This window comes from Ambystoma mexicanum, chromosome 11 (assembly GCF_040938575.1).
Source record: "Ambystoma mexicanum isolate Mex_15411 chromosome 11, UKY_AmexF1_1, whole genome shotgun sequence".
NCBI lineage: Eukaryota > Metazoa > Chordata > Amphibia > Caudata > Ambystomatidae > Ambystoma > Ambystoma mexicanum.
Genome location: NC_090934.1, coordinates 543,501,373 through 543,524,452, shown reverse-complemented (window position 1 = coordinate 543,524,452; position 23,080 = coordinate 543,501,373). Strand labels below are relative to the sequence as shown.

The 23,080-nt window shown below is 48.2% G+C and overlaps 1 protein-coding gene across 2 annotated transcripts in view; it reads right to left on the bottom strand.

The window, feature by feature from the left end:
- Nucleotides 1-23,080, bottom strand: part of PAMR1 (peptidase domain containing associated with muscle regeneration 1) — a 443,694-nt gene that overhangs the window by 243,279 nt on the left and 177,335 nt on the right. For both annotated transcript variants that reach the window (XM_069623360.1, XM_069623361.1), the window contains exon 6: nucleotides 16,596-16,703. In XM_069623360.1, coding sequence (XP_069479461.1) covers nucleotides 16,596-16,703 — 108 coding nt within the window. The remainder of the gene's footprint in view (nucleotides 1-16,595; nucleotides 16,704-23,080) is intronic.

Here is a 23,080-nt window from a genome sequence, read left to right as displayed (position 1 = left end):
TACACCCTGTGGCCTTCTACTCACGTTCCCTGTTACCAGCTGAACGAAACTATGTGATTGCCGATAGAGAGCTCCTGGCCATCAAGGTAGCGTTTGACGAATGGCGTCATTACTTGATGGGGGCCCGGCATACGATTACTATACTGACTGACCACAGAAACCTACAGTTTCTAAAATCAGCCAAAGCTTTGAGTCCCCGGCAGCTTCGATGGGCAATGCACTTTGCTGAGTATGATTTTGTGGTAACGTATCATCCTGGTACGGAGAACAGGAAAGCTGACACTCTGTCTCGTTACCCAGAACCCGACCCTGGTCTGGATAGGAAAGAACAACCGAAATCATTGGTACCACCTGCATATATTATCGGAAGTATTGTAGTGGACGATATGTTCGATAACATACGGAAAGCCATGTCAGCTCAAGAATTAGTACAATGGAATAACCCAGGGAAAAAACAAACTATCAAAAATGGTCTGCCCTTTTTTGGATCATCCCTATATTTACCAACCCCTGCAATTCGTAGACAGGCCATTAAGTGGTGTCATGACTCGCCCTTCGGAGGGCACCCAGGAATGGTTAAAACCCGAGAATTGGGAATGCGTCATTTTTGGTGGCCTCGAATGGCACAGGATATTCAAGACTATGTGCACACTTGCGAGTGCTGTTTAAGGAACAAGTCAGACCACCAAAAACCAGCAGGCATGTTACGGCCCCTGCCCACTCCTCCGGTACCCTGGCATACTGTCTCCTTGGACCTAATCGTTGATTTGCCGGTAAGTCATCATTTCATCACCATAGTGGTGGTAGTGGACTCTTTGAGCAAGTTAGCACACTTCATACATTGCAAGAGGGTTCCCACGGCAAAGGAACTTGCAGACCTTTTTCTTCAGAATATTGTGTGTCTTCATGGCATTTCTCAGCACATCGTTTCTGATCGAGGTTCACAGTTTACCTCTCGCTTTTGGGGAGCATTTTGCGACGCAATGGGTATTATCCTGCGGTTGTCCACCAGTTATCACCCCGAAACTGATAGGCAAACCGAGCGAGTAAACCAGACATTAGAACAATACCTGCGATGTATGACCTACGACAATGACTCCACTTGGGCGGAAACTCTTTGGTTAGCCGAGTTAGCATATAATAATGCAGTGCAGGGGGCGTGGCTTGGAAGCCATGTGAGAGGACGCGCTCTTGGAAGAGCTCCTGAAGATCCTGCATTTATCCTGTGTAAAAGTGCATTGAGACTAACTTTCGCGAGTCAGGAACGAAGGAACCCGTCCATGAATGTATGCTGCATAAATATTGAGGAGCTGAATCCTTCGTAAGCCCGGCAACAACAGAAAAATTGCGATCGAAGATCCGGGAGTCACGGCCCGGACGGAGGGAAGATGGCGGCCATGCCGGACAACGGAGGAGATACATGCGGGGCGATGAAGAGGCATTCTCGTAGTGATCGGTGGCAAAGTAAGCTGTGAAGTGTGAGAATGGCCTCTGGGAGAGAACCGGCGAGTCTCGGTGGGCACCGATTACTTATCACGGGCTTTGGACAGTGACGGTCAGTGGTCGGCACTAGGACCCACCCGAGCTGACCACCCGCCTTGGGTGCCGGAGCATCGCGTGCTGGTCAAGCGGCAGCCTTGGGACGGAGGGCCCACATTGTGTAGGAACTCGCTGGTAGGGACCCAGTCGAGTGGCGGAAGGAGTGACTGCGGAGGTACACTTGGTGCGGGAGAAGCGACTCGCTCCATTGCGAGCGGAAGGTGGGCTCCTCTCTCCCGGGGTGGGGGTGAGGCGGGAGTGTACGGGCCCGCGACATACAGTGGTGGTGGAATGGCGAATAAATCCGTCAGACAGAAAGTGAAACAACCCACATTGGATGAGTTTACCAAGACACCACCAGGCCCAGAAAGTGCTCGGAGCAAGGAGAAGCCATCTGCAGGCGGCATGGCCGCCGCTAGCCCAAATCAGGACGTGTTAGTTGCGCTCGCAGAATTGAAAGCGGATTTGAAAACCGCTTGGGAAGCCAAGCTCGAAATGGTGGTGGCGGACCTGAAAACAGTGCTTGACCTCAAAGTGGGAGAAGTTCGGGAGGAGGTGAACCTACTTCGACAAGATGTGAGGACTCTGTCGGAGCGCACGGAGAGCCTGGAAAAGGAGGGGAGCGCCAACACGGCAGATTGCGCCTCACACAAGGCCGACCTGCATGTCTTGGAACAGAAAGTGCGCAACCTGGAGAACAGGGCCGAAGAAGCAGAAGGGCGCGCCCGGAGGAATAATATCCGTGTAGTGGGCATCCCGGAAGGATTGGAGGGTCACAACCCCACGGACTTCATTGAGAATATGTTGCTCCAAGAGATCACTGGGGGAGTGCTGTCGCAGGGTTTTGCGGTGGAGCGAGCGCATAGAGCATTGGCCAGGAGGCCTCCGCCGGGCGGTCCGCCCAGGCCAATGATAGCCAAAATCCTTAACTACCGAGACAGAGAGAGGATTTTGGAGCATTTTCGCAAAGGAGGAACCATCAAGAGGGGGGAGGCCACCATAACGGCCTACCCAGACTACACCATGATGGTGCAGAGGAGTCGGATGAACTTTGCAGCGGTCAAAAGGAGACTTAGAGAGGCGGGGAAGAAGTATATGCTCCTCTACCCGGCCAAATTGAAGGTGATCCACAACAACAGATCCTTGTTTTTCGAGTCGCCTGAGGAAGCCATGGGTTGGTTGGACATGCAGGGCAGCCCCCAGGAGCCGGAGGTCCAGGCTGATGAAGGTGGCAATAAGAGTTAAGTGCGCTACGACGATAAAGAGTGCAGCCAGAAGACTATGGGACTTGAATATAGTTACTGTTATGGCCGGGGGAGGTCGGGCCTGGAACTGAATGATCAATGCACTGTTTGCACCGTACCTGTGGTTATACGAAGGAGCCTTTCGGGGCTAGTCCATTCACCCCCATTTAGTGTTTTTTAGTTAAGTGGCCGTTAGGGCGACTTTACCCTACTGGGCTCTGTGTGTAACAGCCAGAACTAGATGTGGGGGGGCCTGAGTTCCCGAGGTGGAGCTGGGCAACAGTTGGGGAGGGTGTTGGGGGGACGGGTGGGGGGAATGGGGGGTGCGGGGAAAGTTGGGGTGTACATAGCGTTGGGGAGTTTAAGTTTGACCGCGAGCCCTGGGAGTACATTTTGGATGAGATATCTGGACGGCACGGATGAGCGGGGTGGGTTGGGGGGGAGTGGGCAGGATACCAGTGAATTATGGGGGAGCTAAAATTGCTAACATGGAACGTCAGGGGTCTCAATAGCTATCTAAAACGGAATAAAGTCATGCTATACTTGAGAAGGCAAAAGATAGACATCGCATTGTTGCAAGAAACGCATTTGACCCGAGATAAACTGGAGCTGGTAAAGAAAAAGTGGGGTGGAACGGTGGTGGGATCCACGTACTCGGCTTATGCCAGAGGTGTACTGATCTGGGTGGCGCCACATGTCCCGTTTCAACTGAGGCAGGAAATCTTGGATACTGAGGGGCGCCTGGCTATGGTAAGAGGGGCAATCGAGAATAAAGAGATGTGTGTAGTGAACACGTATGCCCCGAACCAGGGCACGGCAGAGTACTATCGGACTATGAGTGCCAGCCTGAGCTGGTGTGTTGGGAGTGCGGTGTTCTGGGGAGGGGATTTTAACTGTGTGTTGGAGCCGGGGATGGATAGATCCGACGATAAAGTGACTAGGCCCGCCCCGGCAGCCCGGGCGCTGCGGACGCTGCTGCGAGACTTCGAGCTCGAGGATGTGTGGAGGACTAAGCACCCCAATGTGAGACAGTACTCACACTACTCGGCCCCGCAGCAGTTGCACACCAGGCTTGATTATATCTTTGCCACATCGGATGTCTTGACAGAGGTGTCCAGGGCGGAATATAAAGCGAGGGTCCTATCGGACCACTCGCCATTGGTGGTGGGTTGGCAATATGGCCGCCCCAGAGCGCGGATCCCGACGTGGCGTCTGCGCGCAGAGGCGCTTAAAGACCAGGTTTTCAGGGAAGATATGCGGGAGGAAATAGCTAGTTATTTCGATACCAATACTGGCAGCGTTGATTCGGCGGGAACTCTGTGGGAGGCTTTTAAGGTTGTGATGCGAGGGGTGGCGATTGCCAAATCGAAAGGCTTGCAGAATGGGGTCCTGGTTGATTTACAGAGGGCAGAAAGCCAGTTGGAACGGGCGTTGAAGAGCGAGCCCATAGACAACGAGCTGGTGCTTAAACTGCAACAGCAGTGTACGGAACATTGGGGGAGGCTCTGTAACCTAAACTATAAAAAATATATTGAGAGACAACACGCGGGAGGAGACAAAACGGGCCGTCTCCTGGCATGGCTATATAAGAAAGAAACCCCGAGACCCCCGATTAGGACGATTACTAGAGAGGATGGGAAGCAGATAGATACCCAAGAGGGCATAAACGAACAATTTGTGAATTACTATAGGGAATTGTACGGGGATCCGGGTGGCGGTGACCGGGAGGATATGCTGGAGACCCTGCAAGATATTGGGCTGCCCAGGATAAGCACGGAAGAAAGAGAGGAATTAGATGCCCCGATAACATTGGAGGAGTTGGAGGCGGTTGTCCGGCAACTACCCACTAGTAAGACCCCAGGGACGGACGGCCTGCCCAGCGAATTTTACAAAACCTTTGGAGCGGAAGTGCTCCCCCCGATGCTTGATATGCTCAATGAGGCGTTCGAGACGGGGAGGTTGCCGGAATCGCTCAGAGAGGCGGTCATTGTACCGCTCCCTAAGCCCAATAAACCCAGGCATAGTTGTGGGTCGTACAGGCCAGTATCTATGCTGAATCAGGACAGCAAGATACTAACGGCTGTCCTGGCAAACAGACTGCGGAGGGTGATAGGCAAACTGGTACACCCGGACCAAACAGGGTATGTCCCGGGGAGGAATATTACCCAAAACCACAGACGCCTCCACCGGGTGATAGAGATGGGATCCATTAGCGACGGGGAAATGGCGATAGTGTCGTTGGATGCTGTAAAGGCCTTCGATTCGGTTAATTGGGGGTGGCTGCTGACGGCCTTGAGAGAATACGGACTGGGTCCAAGATACGTTAGATGGGCGGAGCTGCTGTATAGTGCTCCACTGGCCAGGGTCCGGACGGGGGCAATCATATCCGAGAGATGGCAACTCAGCAGAGGCACTAGACAGGGGTGTCCTTGGTCCCCGATGCTGTATATCCTGGCCCTGGAACCCCTGGCACTGTACCTGCGGCAGCAGTACGACATTGTGGGTATTGAGATTGGGAGGGAAAAGCATCTGATATCCCTGTATGCGGACGACTTGTTATTGTACCTGAGTCATCCGGAGGAGAATTTACAGTATATCCTGGACGTGATGGGGAGATATGCGAGGTTGTCAGGCATAGCGGTCAACCCCCAGAAGTCGAACATTTTCCCATTGGGCTGCTATACGGGTGTCCCCATAGAGAGGCTGCCGGTGCTACAGGTGCCCTGGGCAGTTAACACGTTTCGTTACCTGGGAATAGATGTCTACCACACGGTAGAGAAAGAACATAAGTGTAACACTGAGATGGCTGTTGAGAAGATACGCGCATGCATGAGTTTCTGGCAGAAGTTGCCCCTGGCGATGATGGGGCGTGGAGCAATGATTAAAATGGTGGTTCTGCCTAGGCTGCTACACTACTTTAGTAACATCCCATATATGATCCCTAAGGGTTTTTTTGCTAAAATAAATGGGGTTTGCAGAGAGTTCCTGTGGCATGGCACTCGAAACAGGGTAGCACTCTGGAAGTTGCAGAACTCTCATGAAAAAGGGGGAGTTAGACTCCCAAACTTTGAGGCTTATTACATAGCGAGCCAACTACAGTTTGTATCCAAATGGCTTTCCGACGAAGAGACCCCAGAACTTAGATTATTCGGGCATGATTGTGCCCCATTTTTCCTGAAGGAAGTCATTTGGTTGCCAGAAACTGTTACGAGAAAGTACCCGGCGATGGTGAGGCTGGGATGGAAGATGTGGAGACGAGCATGCAAACTGATGGGAGACCCACTCCCGTGTTCTCCGCAGATTCCACTAGTTGCCCTGGCGGGGGTAGACGGACAGCTGAGGGGGATTATTAGGACCTATTGGGAATCTGTGGGGTTGGTGACATTGGGTGATGTGTGGCAGGAGGGTGCCATCAGAGCGTTTGAGGAACTTAGCGGGGAGGTTGGATTACATGGAGGCCAATATGTAACATACCACAGATTGGGGAGGAAAATTCGGGAACTATGGCCTGAATTTACCTTGGCAGACGAATCGGAGGTTACGCTGGAAGGGATATACGACACGACGGAAGGGGGACATGAGATCTCTAGGTTGTATGAGATGGTGATGTTGAAGGTTGGGAAGGAATTGACAGGCCTACGATCGGAATGGGAGTGCGAGGTGGGGACCCAGATGGGAGATGGGATGTGGGAACGGGCTCTAAGATACCACAGGAAAGTATCTCGAAATGCCAGACTGCAGCAGGTACAGCTATATGTCACGCACAGAGCGTATATGACCCCACTGCGGATATCCAAATTCCGGAATGCGGGCAGACAGGCGTGCCCTAAATGCGACGAAGAAAATGCGGACATGACGCATATGTTCTGGGCATGCCCAGTGATCGAGGGGTTCTGGAGGGAGGTGGCGCGCAAGCTAGGAGAGAAAGGGGTCACGCTTGCCATAGACACCGCCTGGGCATGCCTGCTGGGTGGGTTTTCCAGACCTAGGAAGCAGAAACATGTGTGTAAACTGAAAGACTTGGCGTATGTGCTGGCCAAACGGAGAATAGCCATGGGCTGGAAAAAATGTAGCAAGCCACGGGTTGAGGTGTGGTGGAATGACCTACAGAAATGGGCGGAGGCCGAGACAGCAGTGTGGCAGGAGGCGAGTTGTATGTCTTGGGAGGAGGAACTGGCCTCTTTGATGGCATGGAGGACTTTGATATCTTGCATATTTGGGACAGGGATGGCTTCGGGAGGGTCGGATGACAACGAGGCCCGCTCATGTGCGGCAGATACGGAATGTGACATGGAAACTGGCTCGCGAGGGGGGAGGGATCAGGGAGGTAGTGCGCACTAATGATTAAATGCTTTATTGTAATATTGTTAATTGCACTACGGTTTGGTTTGTATTGTTGTTTGTGTTGAAAAATCAATAAACTTTTTTAAAAAAAAAAAAAAATAATGCAGTGCATTCCTCCACCAAAGTGACACCATTTTATGGCACATATGGGTATCACCCACGATTCCAGCCTGTACCCCATGTTATAGACGCTGTACCTGCAGTTCAGAACCATAGACAACATTTAGTAAAAGTATGGCACGTTATCCAAACAAATCTGGAGAAAGCCAAGCAAGCGTATAAGACCTATGCAGACCAGAAAAGACGAACTAGTCCACCATACAAGATTGGGGATCGGGTTTGGTTAGCCACATGAAACTTACATCTGCAAGGCCCTAGAAAATTCCAACCTCAATTTGTGGGCCCTTTTCCCATTGAAAAAATAATAAATCCTGTGGCTGTTCGCCTGACCTTACCACCTAGAATGCAGGTACATCCGGTTTTCCATTTGTCCTTATTGAAACCTGCCCCAGCCAATGTGCGCCTTAGAAAACCTCCACCTGTAATGGTAAATGGTATCCCAGAGTTTGAAGTAAAAAGCATACTTGATTCCCATGTTGTGCGAGGTGTTTTGTATTATCTAGTGGATTGGTTGGGGTACGGTCCCGAGGAATGCTCATGGGAACCAGCTACAAATGTTCATGCTTCTCGTTTGATCTGTACATTTCACCTGAACAATCGCTCGAAACCAGGACCTGTTGGGAGGGGGAGTACTGTCAGGATTCCACAGGTGGTAGGGGGAAGCATGATGTGCCCAAGAACTGTAGGTGGTGGAAGTCACTTAAAGAAAGCAACACAGAGGTTAAAACCTCTTTATTTTAGGACCTTACTCTGTGTTCTTTGCAGGCAGAAAGCTAGGTGTAAGCGAACAAGCCTCCTAGCCCTGAAATCCAATGGAAAAGGCAACAGAACTACAGTTCCCAGCAGCCTTGCGTGCACGAGAGCCACCGGGAAGCTTCAGGACGGACAACGCCCTGCAGAATGGGCATGCGCGCCACGAACACGTGGGACGCCACTTGCGCTACAGGATCTGGACGAGACAAGACGTGTTTCCAGCGGGCTCCTGCAGGCAGCTATCAGCGGGGCCACACCCCGCCTGCGACTTCTGCAGGCCCTGCTGAATCCTTCAGATAAGTGCATCTAACTATTATTGGTTTACTGGCAACTCGAACACTCTTAGGAAGTGTCGAGCGTTCTTGTGGGAGTTGAGTTCGGCTTCACTGACAGCTGCGGTTCGGAGCCCGGCATTGTGATATTTGAAGCCGCGCAGCTCCGCACCCGGCAGTGAAAGCCATAGAAGTTGGGTCTCCGACACGTTTAACCCTAACTAATCCTACAACCGGAGCACCGGCACTGTTAATTCGACGGTCAGAGCACCGGCACTGTTAATTTGTTTATGTTGTGCGAGTCAGAACTCTGGCATTAGTTATCCCTGCTTCTTCTAACATTTAACATTTTAGTGTTGTTTACGTTAAGCCGGGTTCCGGCGGCATGATTGTGAAGTCTATGGCTATTATCCTTGATTTCAGGATGTAAGCTCACTCGTGTTTTTGGTTCTTTGTAGCAGAGTTCCGTTGTTCGCACAGCACGCTCAGAACATTGGTGAATTAACCCCGAGTCGCCCGCTGAACAACCAAAGCTAAGTGCTTTCTTTTGGTCACTCCCAGTGTTATTTAGAACATGTTGTGATCCACTGTTTTTTGCTGATCTGTGAATGTGTTAGTAATTCTCATTCAGCCAAGGCAGTAGAAAAGGCAATATTGCTTAAATGTGTTTTATCGAGGGAATCTAGGCAAAGTGTCATCTAGGTTCCCACTAAAGGACATGTACATTAGTGAAGGAGTGAATGGGCGGAGTTTCAGCAGTTTAATGAAACCCCAGGAGGGGCATATCATCCAAACCTCTCAAACTTTCCTTGTACCTCCCATTTCCCTTTCCTACCCTGTTACCTGGTTTTCCTAACCTCCCCATCCTATCCAACCAACGGACCCTAACCCTCTTTCCCCGGAGGGTCAAGGAAGCCTGTGTTGCTAACACTCCAGGCCCCAAGACCCAACGCGGAGGTAGGTGTATGTGCTACCTCCGCGCAAGGCCAAGATCGTGACAGGAGCGCAAGCCCGCGTATTGTCAAGCGCCCAGGTAGCACGTCACCATGGAGGAAGTGTTAAATGCCTTAAAGGACCTAAAAACTGAATTGCATGCTACAGGGCAGGACTATGTCAATTTAGCTGGCCAAGTTCATAGGTTAACTGTGCAGGCAAATGCCCAGGCCACCCCATTGCCCGCGGACCATGCACCACCCACCCCAGTCCAGGTAAATGTATCTACTGAGCCCCCACTTCCTTTGTCTGCCCCAGAACGTTATCATGGGGATCCCCAACAATTCAATCAGTTTGTAATGCAGTGCCAGTTGCACTTCATTACAAAACCAAATGTGTTTCGTACTGTTCAGTCCCGCACAGCCTTTATGATTTCGTATCTTGGGGGCGATGCTGCATCTTGGGCCACTCCGCTAGTTACTAAAGATGACACACTTATCTATCAATGGGACATGTTTTTAGAAGAGTTTGGGAAAATATTCAATCGGAGGGCTGCTACTCTAATTAAGGATAGAGAATTGCTCACTTTACGTGAAGGGGGTAGGGATTTAGTTACCTATGTAACCACCTTTAATCGGTTAGCAGTGGAGACAGACTGGCCCCGAGAGAAGCGCCTAGCCCTGTTCTGCCAGGGGTTAAGGGACGAAGTAAAAGACTTGATAGCTCAGGTGGACCCACAACCCGAGACATGCTCCTCTATGATCGATCTGGCTTTACGGTTGGACCAAAGACAGTATGAAAGGAGGCAAGATAAGCGTAAGTCAGACACCAAGCCAATGGTCCGACTGGATCACCAACCAAAACCTGGTTCAATTGGGAATCCCTTTGATACCCAAAGAACGGAGTGAGGAGGTTAAGTCCGTGGATGGGTCACCATTGGTTTCAGGTCTTATTACCAAGCAAACTCAGTGGGTACGTTTAGAATGTAGTCCACAACACTATGAGAACATTAGGTTTGACGTTATAGCAGCACCCCAGTTTGGCATGATCCTGGGTCTGCCATGGTTGAGAACACACAACCCCGAAGTCGATTGGACCCAAGGATCGGTACGTTTCCTGTCAACCCATTGTAAGGAGTACTGCCTTCTTGACAATATTGAAGGTCCAGTGTCCCAAGAAGAGCACATAATTGGAAGCATAGAAACAACCTTACCTTCAGTCTATCAGGAATTTAGGGATGTCTTCAGTAAAGTCGCTGCTGAAACCTTGCCACCTCATCGTACATTCGATTGCAGAATAGATTTGGAACCAGGAGCGGCCCTGCCCTGTAGAAGGATTTATGCACTGACGGAATCTGAAAACGAACACTTAAAAAACTACATTGAGACCAATCTGGCCAACGGTTTTATACGTCATTCTAAGTCACCTGTGTCATCGCCCTTGTTCTTCGTCCCTAAAAAGACCGGGGACCTAAAAACGTGTATAGACTATAGGGCCATAAACCGGATAACCATTAAGAACCGCTGCCCCTTACCGTTGATACCCACCTTATTAGATCAAGTGCGGGACGCCCAGATATATACCAAGCTAGACCTGAGAGGAGCATACCATCTGGTGCGGATGTGTGAGGGGGACGAATGGAAGACTGCCTTTCGAACCAAGTTCGGCCTATATGAATATCAAGTCATGCCATTCGAACTCTGCAACGCGCCCGCCGCCTTTCAGCACTTTCTGGACGAGGTCTTGCGTGGGTATTTGGACGTGTTCACTATGGTCTATATTGATGACATCCTAATCTATTCACGCAGCATTGAGGAACATCAGGATCACGTAAAAGCAGTGCTACAGCGTTTACGAGAGCATCGACTCTATGCTAAATTAGAAAAATGTGCATTCCACCAAACTACAATTGAATTCCTAGGATTCATTTTGTCGCCTAAGGGCGTCACAATGGACCCGAAGAAAGTCCAAGCCATCACTGAGTGGCCATCCCCTACATCGGTAAAAGAAGTACAAACAGTGTTGGGATTTGCCAATTTCTTTCGTCGGTTCATTGAGGGATTTGCAGCCAAAGTGCAGCCCATCACTTGTTTACTCAAGAAGGGCGTAGCCTTCCGGTGGGATGCGGCTGCAGAGGCAAGTTTCCTAGCTTTAAAATCTGCATTCACAACAGCTCCTGTACTACTCCACCCTGATCCTTCACGCCTTTATATCACAGAAACTGATGCTTCCAGCTATGCCCTTGGTGCCATTTTGTCCCAGAGAGATGATTCCGGACAATTACACCCTGTGGCCTTCTACTCACGTTCCCTGTTACCAGCTGAACGAAACTATGTGATTGCCGATAGAGAGCTCCTGGCCATCAAGGTAGCTTTTGACGAATGGCGTCATTACTTGATGGGGGCCAGGCATACGATTTCTATACTGACTGACCACAGAAACCTACAGTTTCTAAAATCAGCCAAAGCTTTGAGTCCCCGGCAGCTTCGATGGGCAATGCACTTTGCTGAGTATGATTTTGTGGTAACGTATCGTCCTGGTACGGAGAACAGGAAAGCTGACACTCTGTCTCGTTACCCAGAACCCGACCCTGGTCTGGATAGGAAAGAACAACCGAAATCATTGGTACCACCTGCATATATTATCGGAAGTATTGTAGTGGACGATATGTTCGATAACATACGGAAAGCCATGTCAGCTCAAGAATTAGTACAATGGAATAACCCAGGGAAAAAACAAACTATCAAAAATGGTCTGCCCTTTTTTGGATCATCCCTATATTTACCAACCCCTGCAATTCGTAGACAGGCCATTAAGTGGTGTCATGACTCGCCCTTCGGAGGGCACCCAGGAATGGTTAAAACCCGAGAATTGGTAATGCGTCATTTTTGGTGGCCTCGAATGGCACAGGATATTCAAGACTATGTGCACACTTGCGAGTGCTGTTTAAGGAACAAGTCAGACCACCAAAAACCAGCAGGCATGTTACGGCCCCTGCCTACTCCTCCGGTACCCTGGCATACTGTCTCCTTGGACCTAATCGTTGATTTGCCAGTAAGTCAACAATTCACCACCATAGTGGTGGTAGTGGACTCTTTGAGCAAGTTAGCACACTTCATACATTGCAAGAGGGTTCCCACGGCAAAGGAACTTGCAGACCTTTTTCTTCAGAATATTGTGTGTCTTCATGGCATTTCTCAGCACATCGTTTCTGATCGAGGTTCACAGTTTACCTCTCGCTTTTGGGGAGCATTTTGCGACGCAATGGGTATTACCCTGCGGTTGTCCACCAGTTATCACCCTGAAACTGATAGGCAAACCGAGAGAGTAAACCAGACATTAGAACAATACCTGCGATGTATGACCTACGACAATGACTCCACTTGGGCGGAAACACTTTGGTTAGCCGAGTTAGCATATAATAATGCAGTGCATTCCTCCACCAAAGTGACACCATTTTATGGCACATATGGGTATCACCCACAATTGCAGCCTGTACCCCATGTTATAGACGCTGTACCTGCAGTTCAGAACCATAGACAACATTTAGTAAAAGTATGGCACGTTATCCAAACAAATTTGGAGAAAGCCAAGCAAGCGTATAAGACCTATGCAGACCAGAAAAGATGAACTAGTCCACCATGCAAGATTGGGGATCGGGTTTGGTTAGCCACATGAAACTTACATCTGCAAGGCCCTAGAAAATTCCAACCTCAAATTGTGGGCCCTTTTCCCATTGAAAAAATAATAAATCCTTTGGCTGTTCGCCTGACCTTACCACCTAGAATGCAGGTACATCCGGTTTTCCATTTGTCCTTATTGAAACCTGCCCCAGCCAATGTGCGCCTTAGAAAACCTCCACCTGTAATGGTAAATGGTATGCCAGAGTTTGAAGTAAAAAGCATACTTGATTCCCATGTTGTGCGAGGTGTTTTGTATTATCTAGTGGATTGGTTGGGGTACGGTCCCGAGGAATGCTCATGGGAACCAGCTACAAATGTTCATGCTTCTCGTTTGATCTGTACATTTCACCTGAACAATCGCTCGAAACCAGGACCTGTTGGGAGGGGGAGTACTGTCAGGATTCCGCAGGTGGTAGGGGGAAGCATGATGTGCCCAAGAACTGTAGGTGGTGGAAGTCACTTAAAGAAAGCAACACAGAGGTTAAAACCTCTTTATTTTAGGACCTTACTCTGTGTTCTTTGCAGGCAGAAAGCTAGGTGTAAGCGAACAAACCTCCTAGCACTGAAATCCAATGGAAAAGGCAACAGAACTACAGTTCCCAGCAGCCTCGCGTGCAAGAGAGCCACCGGGAAGCTTCAGGATGGACAACGCCCTGCAGAATGCGCATGCGCGCCACGAACACGTGGGACGCCACTTGCGCTACAGGATCTGGACGAGACAAGACGTGTTTCCAGCGGGCTCCTGCAGGCAGCTATCAGCGGGGCCACACCCCGCCTGCGACTTCTGCAGGCCCCGCTGAATCCTTCAGATAAGTGCATCTAACTATTATTGGTTTACTAGCAACTCGAACACTCTTAGGAAGTGTCGAGCGTTCTTGTGGGAGTTGAGTTCGGCTTCACTGACAGCTGCGGTTCGGAGCCCGGCATTGTGATATTTGAAGCCGCGCAGCTCCGCACCCGGCAGTGAAAGCCATAGAAGTTGGGTCTCCGACACGTTTAACCCTAACTAATCCTACGACCGGAGCACCAGCACTGTTAATTAGACGGTCGGAGCACCGGCACTGTTAATTTGTTTATCTTGTGCGAGTCAGAACTCTGGCATTAGTTATCCCTGCTTCTTCTAACATTTAACATTTTAGTGTTGTTTACGTTAAGCCGGGTTCCGGCGGCATGATTGTGAAGTCTATGGCTATTATCCTTGATTTCTAGATGTAGGCTCACTCGTGTTTTTGGTTCTTTGTAGCAGAGTTCTGTTGTTCGCACAGCACGCCCAGAACATTGGTGAATTAACCCTGAGTCGCCCGCTGAACAACCAAAGCTAAGTGCTTTCTTTTGGTCACTCCCAGTGTTATTTAGAACATGTTGTGATCCACTGTTTTTTGCTGATCTGTGAATGTGTTAGTAATTCTCATTCAGCCAAGGCAGTAGAAAAGGCAATACTGCTTAAATGTGATTTATCGAGGGAATCTAGGCAAAGTGTCATCTAGGTTCCCACTAAAGGACATGTGCATTAGTGAAGAAGTGAATGGGCGGAGTTTCAGCAGTTTAATGAAACCCCAGGAGGGGCATATCTTCCAAACCTCTCAAACTTTCCTTGTACCTCCCATTTCCCTTTCCTACCCTGTTACCCGGTTTTCCTAACCTCCCCATCCTATCCAACCAACGGACCCTAACCCTCTTTCCCCGGAGACTCCAAGAAGCCTGTGTTTCTAACACTCCAGGCCCCAAGACCCAACGGGGAGGTAGGTATACGTGCTACCTCCGCGCAAGACCAAGATCGTGACACTCAGCAGAATTTGACACAGTAGTCCACCCGACACTCACTGACAATCTACACTGCTGCATGGGGATTAGCAAGATGGTCCTCAGCTGGTTCAAATCCTACCTTGCAAACCGCCAACAGTTACAACTCCACCCATCATCAATACAGTACCGCAATGATCCATCCTGTCCCCTGTGATCTTCCTTCTTTACGTGGAACCACTCAGAACCCTCCTCTCTCCACAAAACATCTGCATTCACCAATAAGCAGAGGACAAGCAGCTCTACCTCAAAATATCCTCCATCAAAAACATCCACAGGCTCAAGGTCTGTCTCACATTGATCTAGCCCTGGATGTCCAGTGCTTACCTGAAGCTCAACCCCTCCAAGACTGAATTCCTACTGCTGGCCAATAACACCAAACACCTTGACATCCAGACCTGACTGTCTGCTATGAACCACCAGGGATTCACAACACAGCTGACTCCCTGCGCCAAGTCCCTTGTGTTCAACTTTGACAGACACCTCATGTTCAAATAGCACATAACAATGAAGACACAAACGGCCTGGTACCAACTTTCTTGCCTGTGGAAAATCAAGCCCTTCATTCCAAAAAACAACTTCAGATCCACTGTGCAAGCTGTGGTCGTCTCCCACCTGGGTGTTGGCAATGCCCTTTTAGAAGACCTTCCGGCGACTACCCTGGCACCCCTGAAATGTGCCCTGCATGCTGCAGCAAGATCCATTAAATTCGACCACATCACACTGACCCTCATTGCACTGCACTGGCTCTCACTGTAAGCCTATATCATCTTCATATAATGTTGCATCATCTGCAAAGCTGTCATCCTGAAGTCCCCAAGCTGCTCACTGAGAAATCCAGCCTCTCCAGAGACCTGCAAACTTGAAATATGACAGTGCAGGAAGGAAAGAACCAGAAGACATGTCTTCTCTGTCTACGCTCCAAGACTCTGGAACCTCCTCTCCATCAACGGCAGAATTTCCCCATCACTTCTATAGTTTAGGAAATAGTTCAAGACATTCCTCTTTAAGGAATGGCTCCTCCGTAACAGCTAGGTCCACACACTGCACTCCCCACCCTACCGTTACTCTGTGATCTGCTCCCCACTGTCTTCCGCCCATGCTGCCAATTGCCCACCCTTCCATGTTAGCTCCCAGTTCTGTTTTTCTCTGCTTCCCTCACTGTGTTCTTCCCCCTATGATTGTAAAGCACTCTGTTGCTTCCTGAAGCTAGGCCTGCGCTGACAAGATCCATAATAATAATAATAATAACAATTATAATAACACTGCATTTTCTCTTATGTTTGGATTGGCCAGGACTCAACCCACTTCCACATTGGACCCCTGCCTGGTGCAGGGTCCTGTTTAAGATCCCTTGTTTGGTATTTAAATGGATTCACCCAACTCAGGTGTCATCAGGTGTCATCAGTTCTTCAGTGTTTTCACCTGAAAAATGTTGCCTTGTTTCCAGGAGTCTGGCCTTCATTGGTCAGACTCCACTGACTTTATCATTGGCGGACAAATGCTCCCTTTGCTTTTATCTAGACATGTTATGTTTACATTTTTTAGCAGAGCACACTATGAACATTGTTTCAACGCATTGCCACAGGCAGACAAGACCTCTGAATAAATAACGTTTGGTACATAAAAAGGCTAGATTGCAACAACTAGCAGATACAACTGGAACGTGATATTCATCAGTGGTGAAACGAATGTGACATGAAATGGCTGTGCAACAAATTACAAGGCCCTTCCGTTTAATGCCAGTCAACCATTTTAGAACAAGCTTTCCATATAGTGGGATACCTAAAGGATCAAATAGAAGTGCATTCTTTTAAGAGAGTGCCTTTAAGTTCTTTCACATCAAACCAGCCAATGGAAATGTTCCATGTTTTAAAGAAGGACATGTACATGCTCATACTCACAGCTTTCACAGTTTTTCCCGGTGTATCCGGCAAGGCAGGCGCAGCTGTAGGCGTTCACTTTGTCCAGGATGCATGTCCCATCGTGAAAGCATGGTGAGGATGAGCACGCTGTAAGAGAACGCAGTAGAGTCTCATTCCATGGCATGGCCAATAGCTCCATTCTCTTTGCCTTTCTGCCCCCTGAATTCATATTATTGGCGAGCGACTGCCCCAACCTGCCGAAGAAGAATCCAGTATCTGGTCTCCCCATTGCCTTTCTGAGCTGGCATCGATGTATCCAAAAAAACGAACTAATTAACTAAGTAAGTTCTTATATAGCGCAACACTAACCCAGAGGTCTCAGGGCGCTAACAGTGGCATCATCTGCAGTTAGGCAGCAACCTCTGATTTCGGAGGGTGATGGCTCCCTCACAGTCCGCACCAGTTCCATCCAGCTGATGCAGACGTTCAATTTGCTACTGGTAAACCAGAAATAAATGTCCTTTGAAGTGTCAATATTGTTACTGCACAGTATTGCACATGTGACCGGCCAGCATGGGAGCCTCACGTCTGGCACGTTGACAGCCAGGCCCCTCACACCTCTGTTATCAGACAGCACTGACTAGACGAGAAGCACAGGGATTGGAAATTGAGGAAGTTGGAAGAGGGTCGTAGGCAGAGGCGTTGCTAGGGGGGGGGGCTAAGAGGGCTATAGCCCCTGGTCTTTTGGTTGTAGCCCCGGATAGAATCTCAGGAGCTACAACCAAAAGGCTAGCTAGCCCCCAGTCCCGACGGTTCCGACATTAGCATAGCCCTGGGTCTTTTCCAGACCTAGCAACACCCCTGGTGGTAGGGCGGTGGTTAATTTAATTCTAGTCAGCGAGGATATCACAGAAGGGTTGTTTGAGAGGGTGGCAGAAGGTCAGGCATCGTTTGTGTAGCTGGGTTGACAGGATGCGGGGGACCGTAGAGGACATGACGTAAGGTGGCAGAACAACATGTATTTGTTTTCCTAATTTTGTGATTCTCCTAAAAGATTCTCCTCCCTACTCCACTGCTGATCAAAGGCAGGGTACACCTGAGGGGGTGGGAAAGGGTCATCTGAAGCACAGTACACAAAATACAATTATATATAAGGCACCTATAAATTACAAAGATGTGTTCCACCCTTGTGTTCCTGTGACTTCTTATTCAACTCCTTATGCAACTGAAGCTTGTCCTTGTCTATGATGTTGCTCGGAATCGCAAGGTGGAACATATATCCACGTGATTGACAGCTAACCATTTACAATTTCAATTGTAGAAAACCAATGCCTTAGTTGAACACCTGTTATGGTAGCAAAGGAGAGGAATTGCAGAAACAACATATGCTATCTCTCATCATGTGAAGTCATGACACGACTTTCTGCCAACGTTTTGCTCTAGGACCTGTACAGTGTGCTGTTGTTCCTGAGCTATGTGCACCCAGTGAGCGGGAATGGTCGGGAGCAGTGTTGTACCATTCCTCTACTTGTTATGAACATATTCACCATTCTGTATAGAGGATTTGTCAATTCATGTCCCTGTGGAAGTGTAAAGTTGTAATAGGAGCCTTAGTTACTAGTCACTTGAACTATTGCAATGCCCCGGCCGCAACACCTTGTTACATATTGCACTATGCTTCCGCCTACCCTCTCCCTTGCCGAGACCATAGTTGCACTACATTTTTTGGTGCACTTCTACCACTGGGTGCACCCTTACAAATATATAATGGCATTAATAGTAGCTCATGTGATGTTATGTGTTTGAGCTTTTATACCTTGCCAGTCATCAGTATAGTGGCCAAACGGTGCCAACTTTGTCCAAGAAATTGGTGTATCCTGCACCCCTCCCCCCCAGGATAACCAGAACATAATCTGTGCAGGAAAAAGGGAAAATGGCCAAAGTGAGGGTTATGAAGAGGTGGGAATTTGAAAGGGACAGAAAGACTGCAAAGTTTGACAAATTGGTAAGATAATGGGAGTTGGGGGGATAGATGAAGGAAATGAGATTGTACAAGTAGGTGTGTGTGTGTGTGTGCATGTGTGTGTGTGTGTGTGTGTGTGTGTGTGTGTGTGTATACGCGCATGTGCGCATGTATTGGTAAACAATGGATCACATGGAATCCTGATCTGAAAGAGGTCAAATAAGAGTTCTGGTGGCACTGAGATCTTCCAATGGTGGAAGCTTCTAATACAATGGAGGAATGTACTAGAACTAATAGAAGAATGGTTGGGTGATGCCCCCAAGATGTGCTCAGGAGAGCCATTGAGGTCTGGAGGCCATGTTGGCAGGACGAATGTTTTCAAAGCCCCTGGCAAAACTAGTGATATAATCTGGGACTGCAGCCCAATGGTCAGAAATAGCAGAGCCAAGAATTAACTGTGAAGAAAGGTGTATGCAGGGGAAACACAGATGTAATAGGTGAAATCAGCTCTCTGAGAGCCATCCATGCCTGGCCTCTCAAGGAGACAGAATTCACTAATATGAGTTGTGGCAGGGCTAACATGAGGCAGGTGAGGGCGGGGGGCCAGGGGGACTAGGGTACTAGTCTATTCTCTTGATGTGGGCAGGCACTATCTAGTTGAAAAGGAGGGATTTACAAGGGCACCTGGTATAATTGCAACAACAAATGAGTTGAGATACTTTGCTTGTCAGATAAAGAATAGTGGCCTCAGTCACAAGTGAAGAAATAAGGTGTATTCATAATAATTCCAACATTTTACAATGCTTCTGCGGGTGACGACCGGGTAGCGCCATTAAAGGAGACAAGTTCTATGTAGTCATAATTGTCTTCAATGGTCAATTTAGTAAGTCAATTTAATAATATAGTTCAAAATGAACAGTGAGATAATGCAATATAGCTTAATGAAAGCAGATCATGACTGCATTGTAAAACAACCTAATGTAGTGGTTGCTAGAAATGACAAGGTGATGCAATCCGCTTTAGTATTTACAGCAAAGAAGACTTGGGCTCCACTAAGGATAATAAGGCATGCAAATAAACTAGTCATCACTGGGGCATCTTCCAGGCGTAAAATCAAATGGTGAGCAGCAAATCCCACAGGGAAGAGGATCAAAATCACATCTGCGTTCATACGGCAGAAAACTGCAAGGGATTCTGATTTCGGGAGGATGCCCCTCCTTCTACCTACATTTAGCAAACAAATGGGCAAATGAATGGTTTCATTCAGTGATTCCCCCAAAATATCCTCAATTCAAAAGCACTTCAATGGAAAGTTCTATTTGGACCAGCACTTCCATGGCAGAGCACTCTCGTCACAAGTTCAAAAGCAGGGGATCTGTGAGGCAGAATGAACAACAATGTGCATGCATTTGGAGCTCTTTGTACAGAACAAGGTATCATTAGTGTCAGAAATAATCCCCCCATCTAACTACGGAACAAAGTACCTGAGGGTTTGGATGGTGGTATCAAGCCCCCGTAAAGAGATCTCAGACTTCAGAACAAATCACTTGACAGTGGATCAAATCCCCCTCTTTAAAGAATGCTGGCAGTAGACCAAATGCTCCCAGAGAAAGCTCGGACCACAACAGTAAGTGCTTGATAAGACACTACATTCCTCCATGGTGTAATGGCTGTTGATAGAGTTTCAATAGACTAACAAAGTCCCCTAAAGTGAGGGCTCTAACTGCAGAACAAATTATTTTATAGAGTGCTTGACGGATTCACTACCAACACTTATGAAGCACACTGCACTTCTGGCGGTCTCTAGGCAATAATCGAACTCCTCTAGAGTAGAAAGCAGACCGGGATCTTTGACACATTATAAGGTTACAACACTTCCTGGAAAAAGTAAGCCATCGACAGAATTATCAGGGCATTCTAGATGTTTTGCCTGAACTGAGGTGGATCTACTGCATTTACGGGTAAGCGCAAAGCAGGAGATTTTCAGTAGTGACAGCATAAAGGAGCAAAAGCCTTGTGATGGGCAGCATGGAGCAATATGTTTCTTATTTGCATACTGGAGCCATTGCATTCCAAAGCCAGGCAAGCAGGGCTCTCACAAGGTGTGGTGAGGCCGGGGTATAACATTTGGTGAGGCCCCCTTATGATATTTTGTGGTGGGCCAGCAGCGGTGAGGCCGCAAACAGGAGATGCAAGAAATCTCCCCTTGAGTTTGTGTGGAGGAACCCAAACAATGTATGCCATAAAAAAATGTTCACGCTGGCTGTTCTTATACATGTCCAGGCAAAAGCAAAGAGATGGTGGCTGGAAGGTTTAGAATGAATCTTAACCATTGGCATTGCTCTGGGCAACCCCCCAGACCATTGTTTGTTGCCTACCAAGCCATTACAGAAGGGGAAATAACATATGAAAATCCAGTCCAGGCCGAACTGCTAGATCACATCCATTTTGCTCGAGACCACAAGCATTCCCAAACATGTTTCGGCCTTGTTGAGCCTCATTAGTGAGGAGCAGCTTGGGTCTCTAGGCCCAGCAGGCACGGGACCCACGTCTGGGCATACCCGTCCCACTTGGGGTGACAAAGCAAAAAGAAAGAAGTGATGGCTGGAAGGTTTAGAATGAATCTTTACCACTGGCACTGCTCTGGGGAACCCTCCAGACCATCATGTCCATGCAGGCTGCACCAATATATGCAAGTATTGGCATATAATGATTCACAGCAAGTAAAAAATATGGTGCTATAGAAAGTATATCCAGATTGTCTGTGCACCGTAATTGTCATTACTGGCTAGAGTGGCCAATATTCAATGTATGCCAGTCTAGCCACCAGATAACACTTATGCTTTCTTTACCCAGACCTGGCTGAAGGTGAGTGACGGCCTATTTGAAGATAATGGTTGAAGGGCTCCAATTGCTTAGTGTGGAAAACAGTCTGAGGCACCCGTGGGGTGCACACATTATAATGGAAACATTGAAATACAGCCAGGGGTTAATAGCTGCCTATTATCATGAGAAGGTGAGCTAGCAGAGAGCTGAAACATTATATGCACACTGGAAAGCTTTACATCTTTCTTTGTCAACAAGAAGCTGATGCAGAGGATCCCGTGTTAAAAGGCAAAGAGGTTATAACACTTATGCACACCCCAGGGAAGTGATGGACAAAAGGGCTCCAGCAAGCGTAGCTTGTAAGGTGAGCACTTCAAAACTTTAATTTCAAGCCCCAGACGAATGTAATATAGAAAGGAATATATTGCTGTGTTACAAGACCGATGTCTGTCAACATGGAGCAGTTGCTGGGAGTCCCTGAGGCAGGTCCCTTTCAACTGAAAGAACTGAAAGAGCTGAAAGGCCCTGATGTAGTCCCTGGCTCTAACCTTATGTTTGCTTTAACCTTGATGCATGGTTCCATATCCAAATCAAGCCTGTGTACCTGGTTTCACCCATTGTACAAATGTGATGGCAATTCCGAGGGTCAGAAGAGCGCTCGTAAAGGGTGTTGGTATCTACATCTAAAGACCTGCGGCATATGTTCCCACTCATAGAAATCTTTCCCTCCAAAGCAAAGTCCCTTACTAGGAGAGCTCTGACAGCAGGCCCACATTCTTCTATAGAACAAGACCTGACTAAAGAAAAAGTTCACCTATAGAGAGAGATATGAACGAAGAATAAAGACCCCACGAGTGAGTGTTCGAACTGTAAGTGAATATGTAAATTGTCCTTTATACTGCATCGCTTCTCACCGCAGAGGTCTCCCATCACCGGGGTGGGTAGTGCAAAGTCCTCTAGAGGGCGATCACTGACTGTGAAACAAAGTGCTTAAAGTGAGTGCTCTGAAAGCAAAACAAATGATTCTATTTAGAAATCTCTGACTAAAGAGTCGATTCATGTGTAGGGAGAGATTTGAATAAGGACAATGACCCCAATAGTGCACTCTGACTGTGAATTTAAATAGTCTTTTATACTGTACCTGTTACCACCTCAGTGGTCTCACAGCACCCAGGAGTGTGGCGAAAAGTCTTCTAGTGAGAGATCATTGAGTGCAAAACAAAAATTCCCCATATTGAGTTAGTGACTAAAATCAGAATTGTGGAATCCTGGAGAAAATCTCAGAACCATCATACTCACATGGGGCATCCTGGGCTTACTAACTTTGGACAAACACATAGAAAACGGAGAGTCCATAGATGAAGACACCCCGCTTAAATTCAGCAGAATCTGAGCGTCATCAGCTATGTAATGTATTGTATTGTTTTGTACTAGTCATTTATATAGAGCCTTTTCCCATTTATGTGACCTCAACATGCTTTGTGATCGGAATGCCCTCGGGGACCAAAGGTCAGGTATGGGGAAAGTTCTAAGTGAAGGATTAATATGTAAAGTGAAGGATTAATATGCATGTGTGCATTTGGCCAAACTAGGATGTAGGGTGCTGGCTAGGCTCCAGTAAGCAACCTGAGAGGTCAGGCACGTGGATGGGTGCTGAGGGCTGTCACCACAGAGCACTAAGTACCCATCTAGACCGAAATGTATTGTAGGTTGTTGCTGTGATTGATTGATTGAG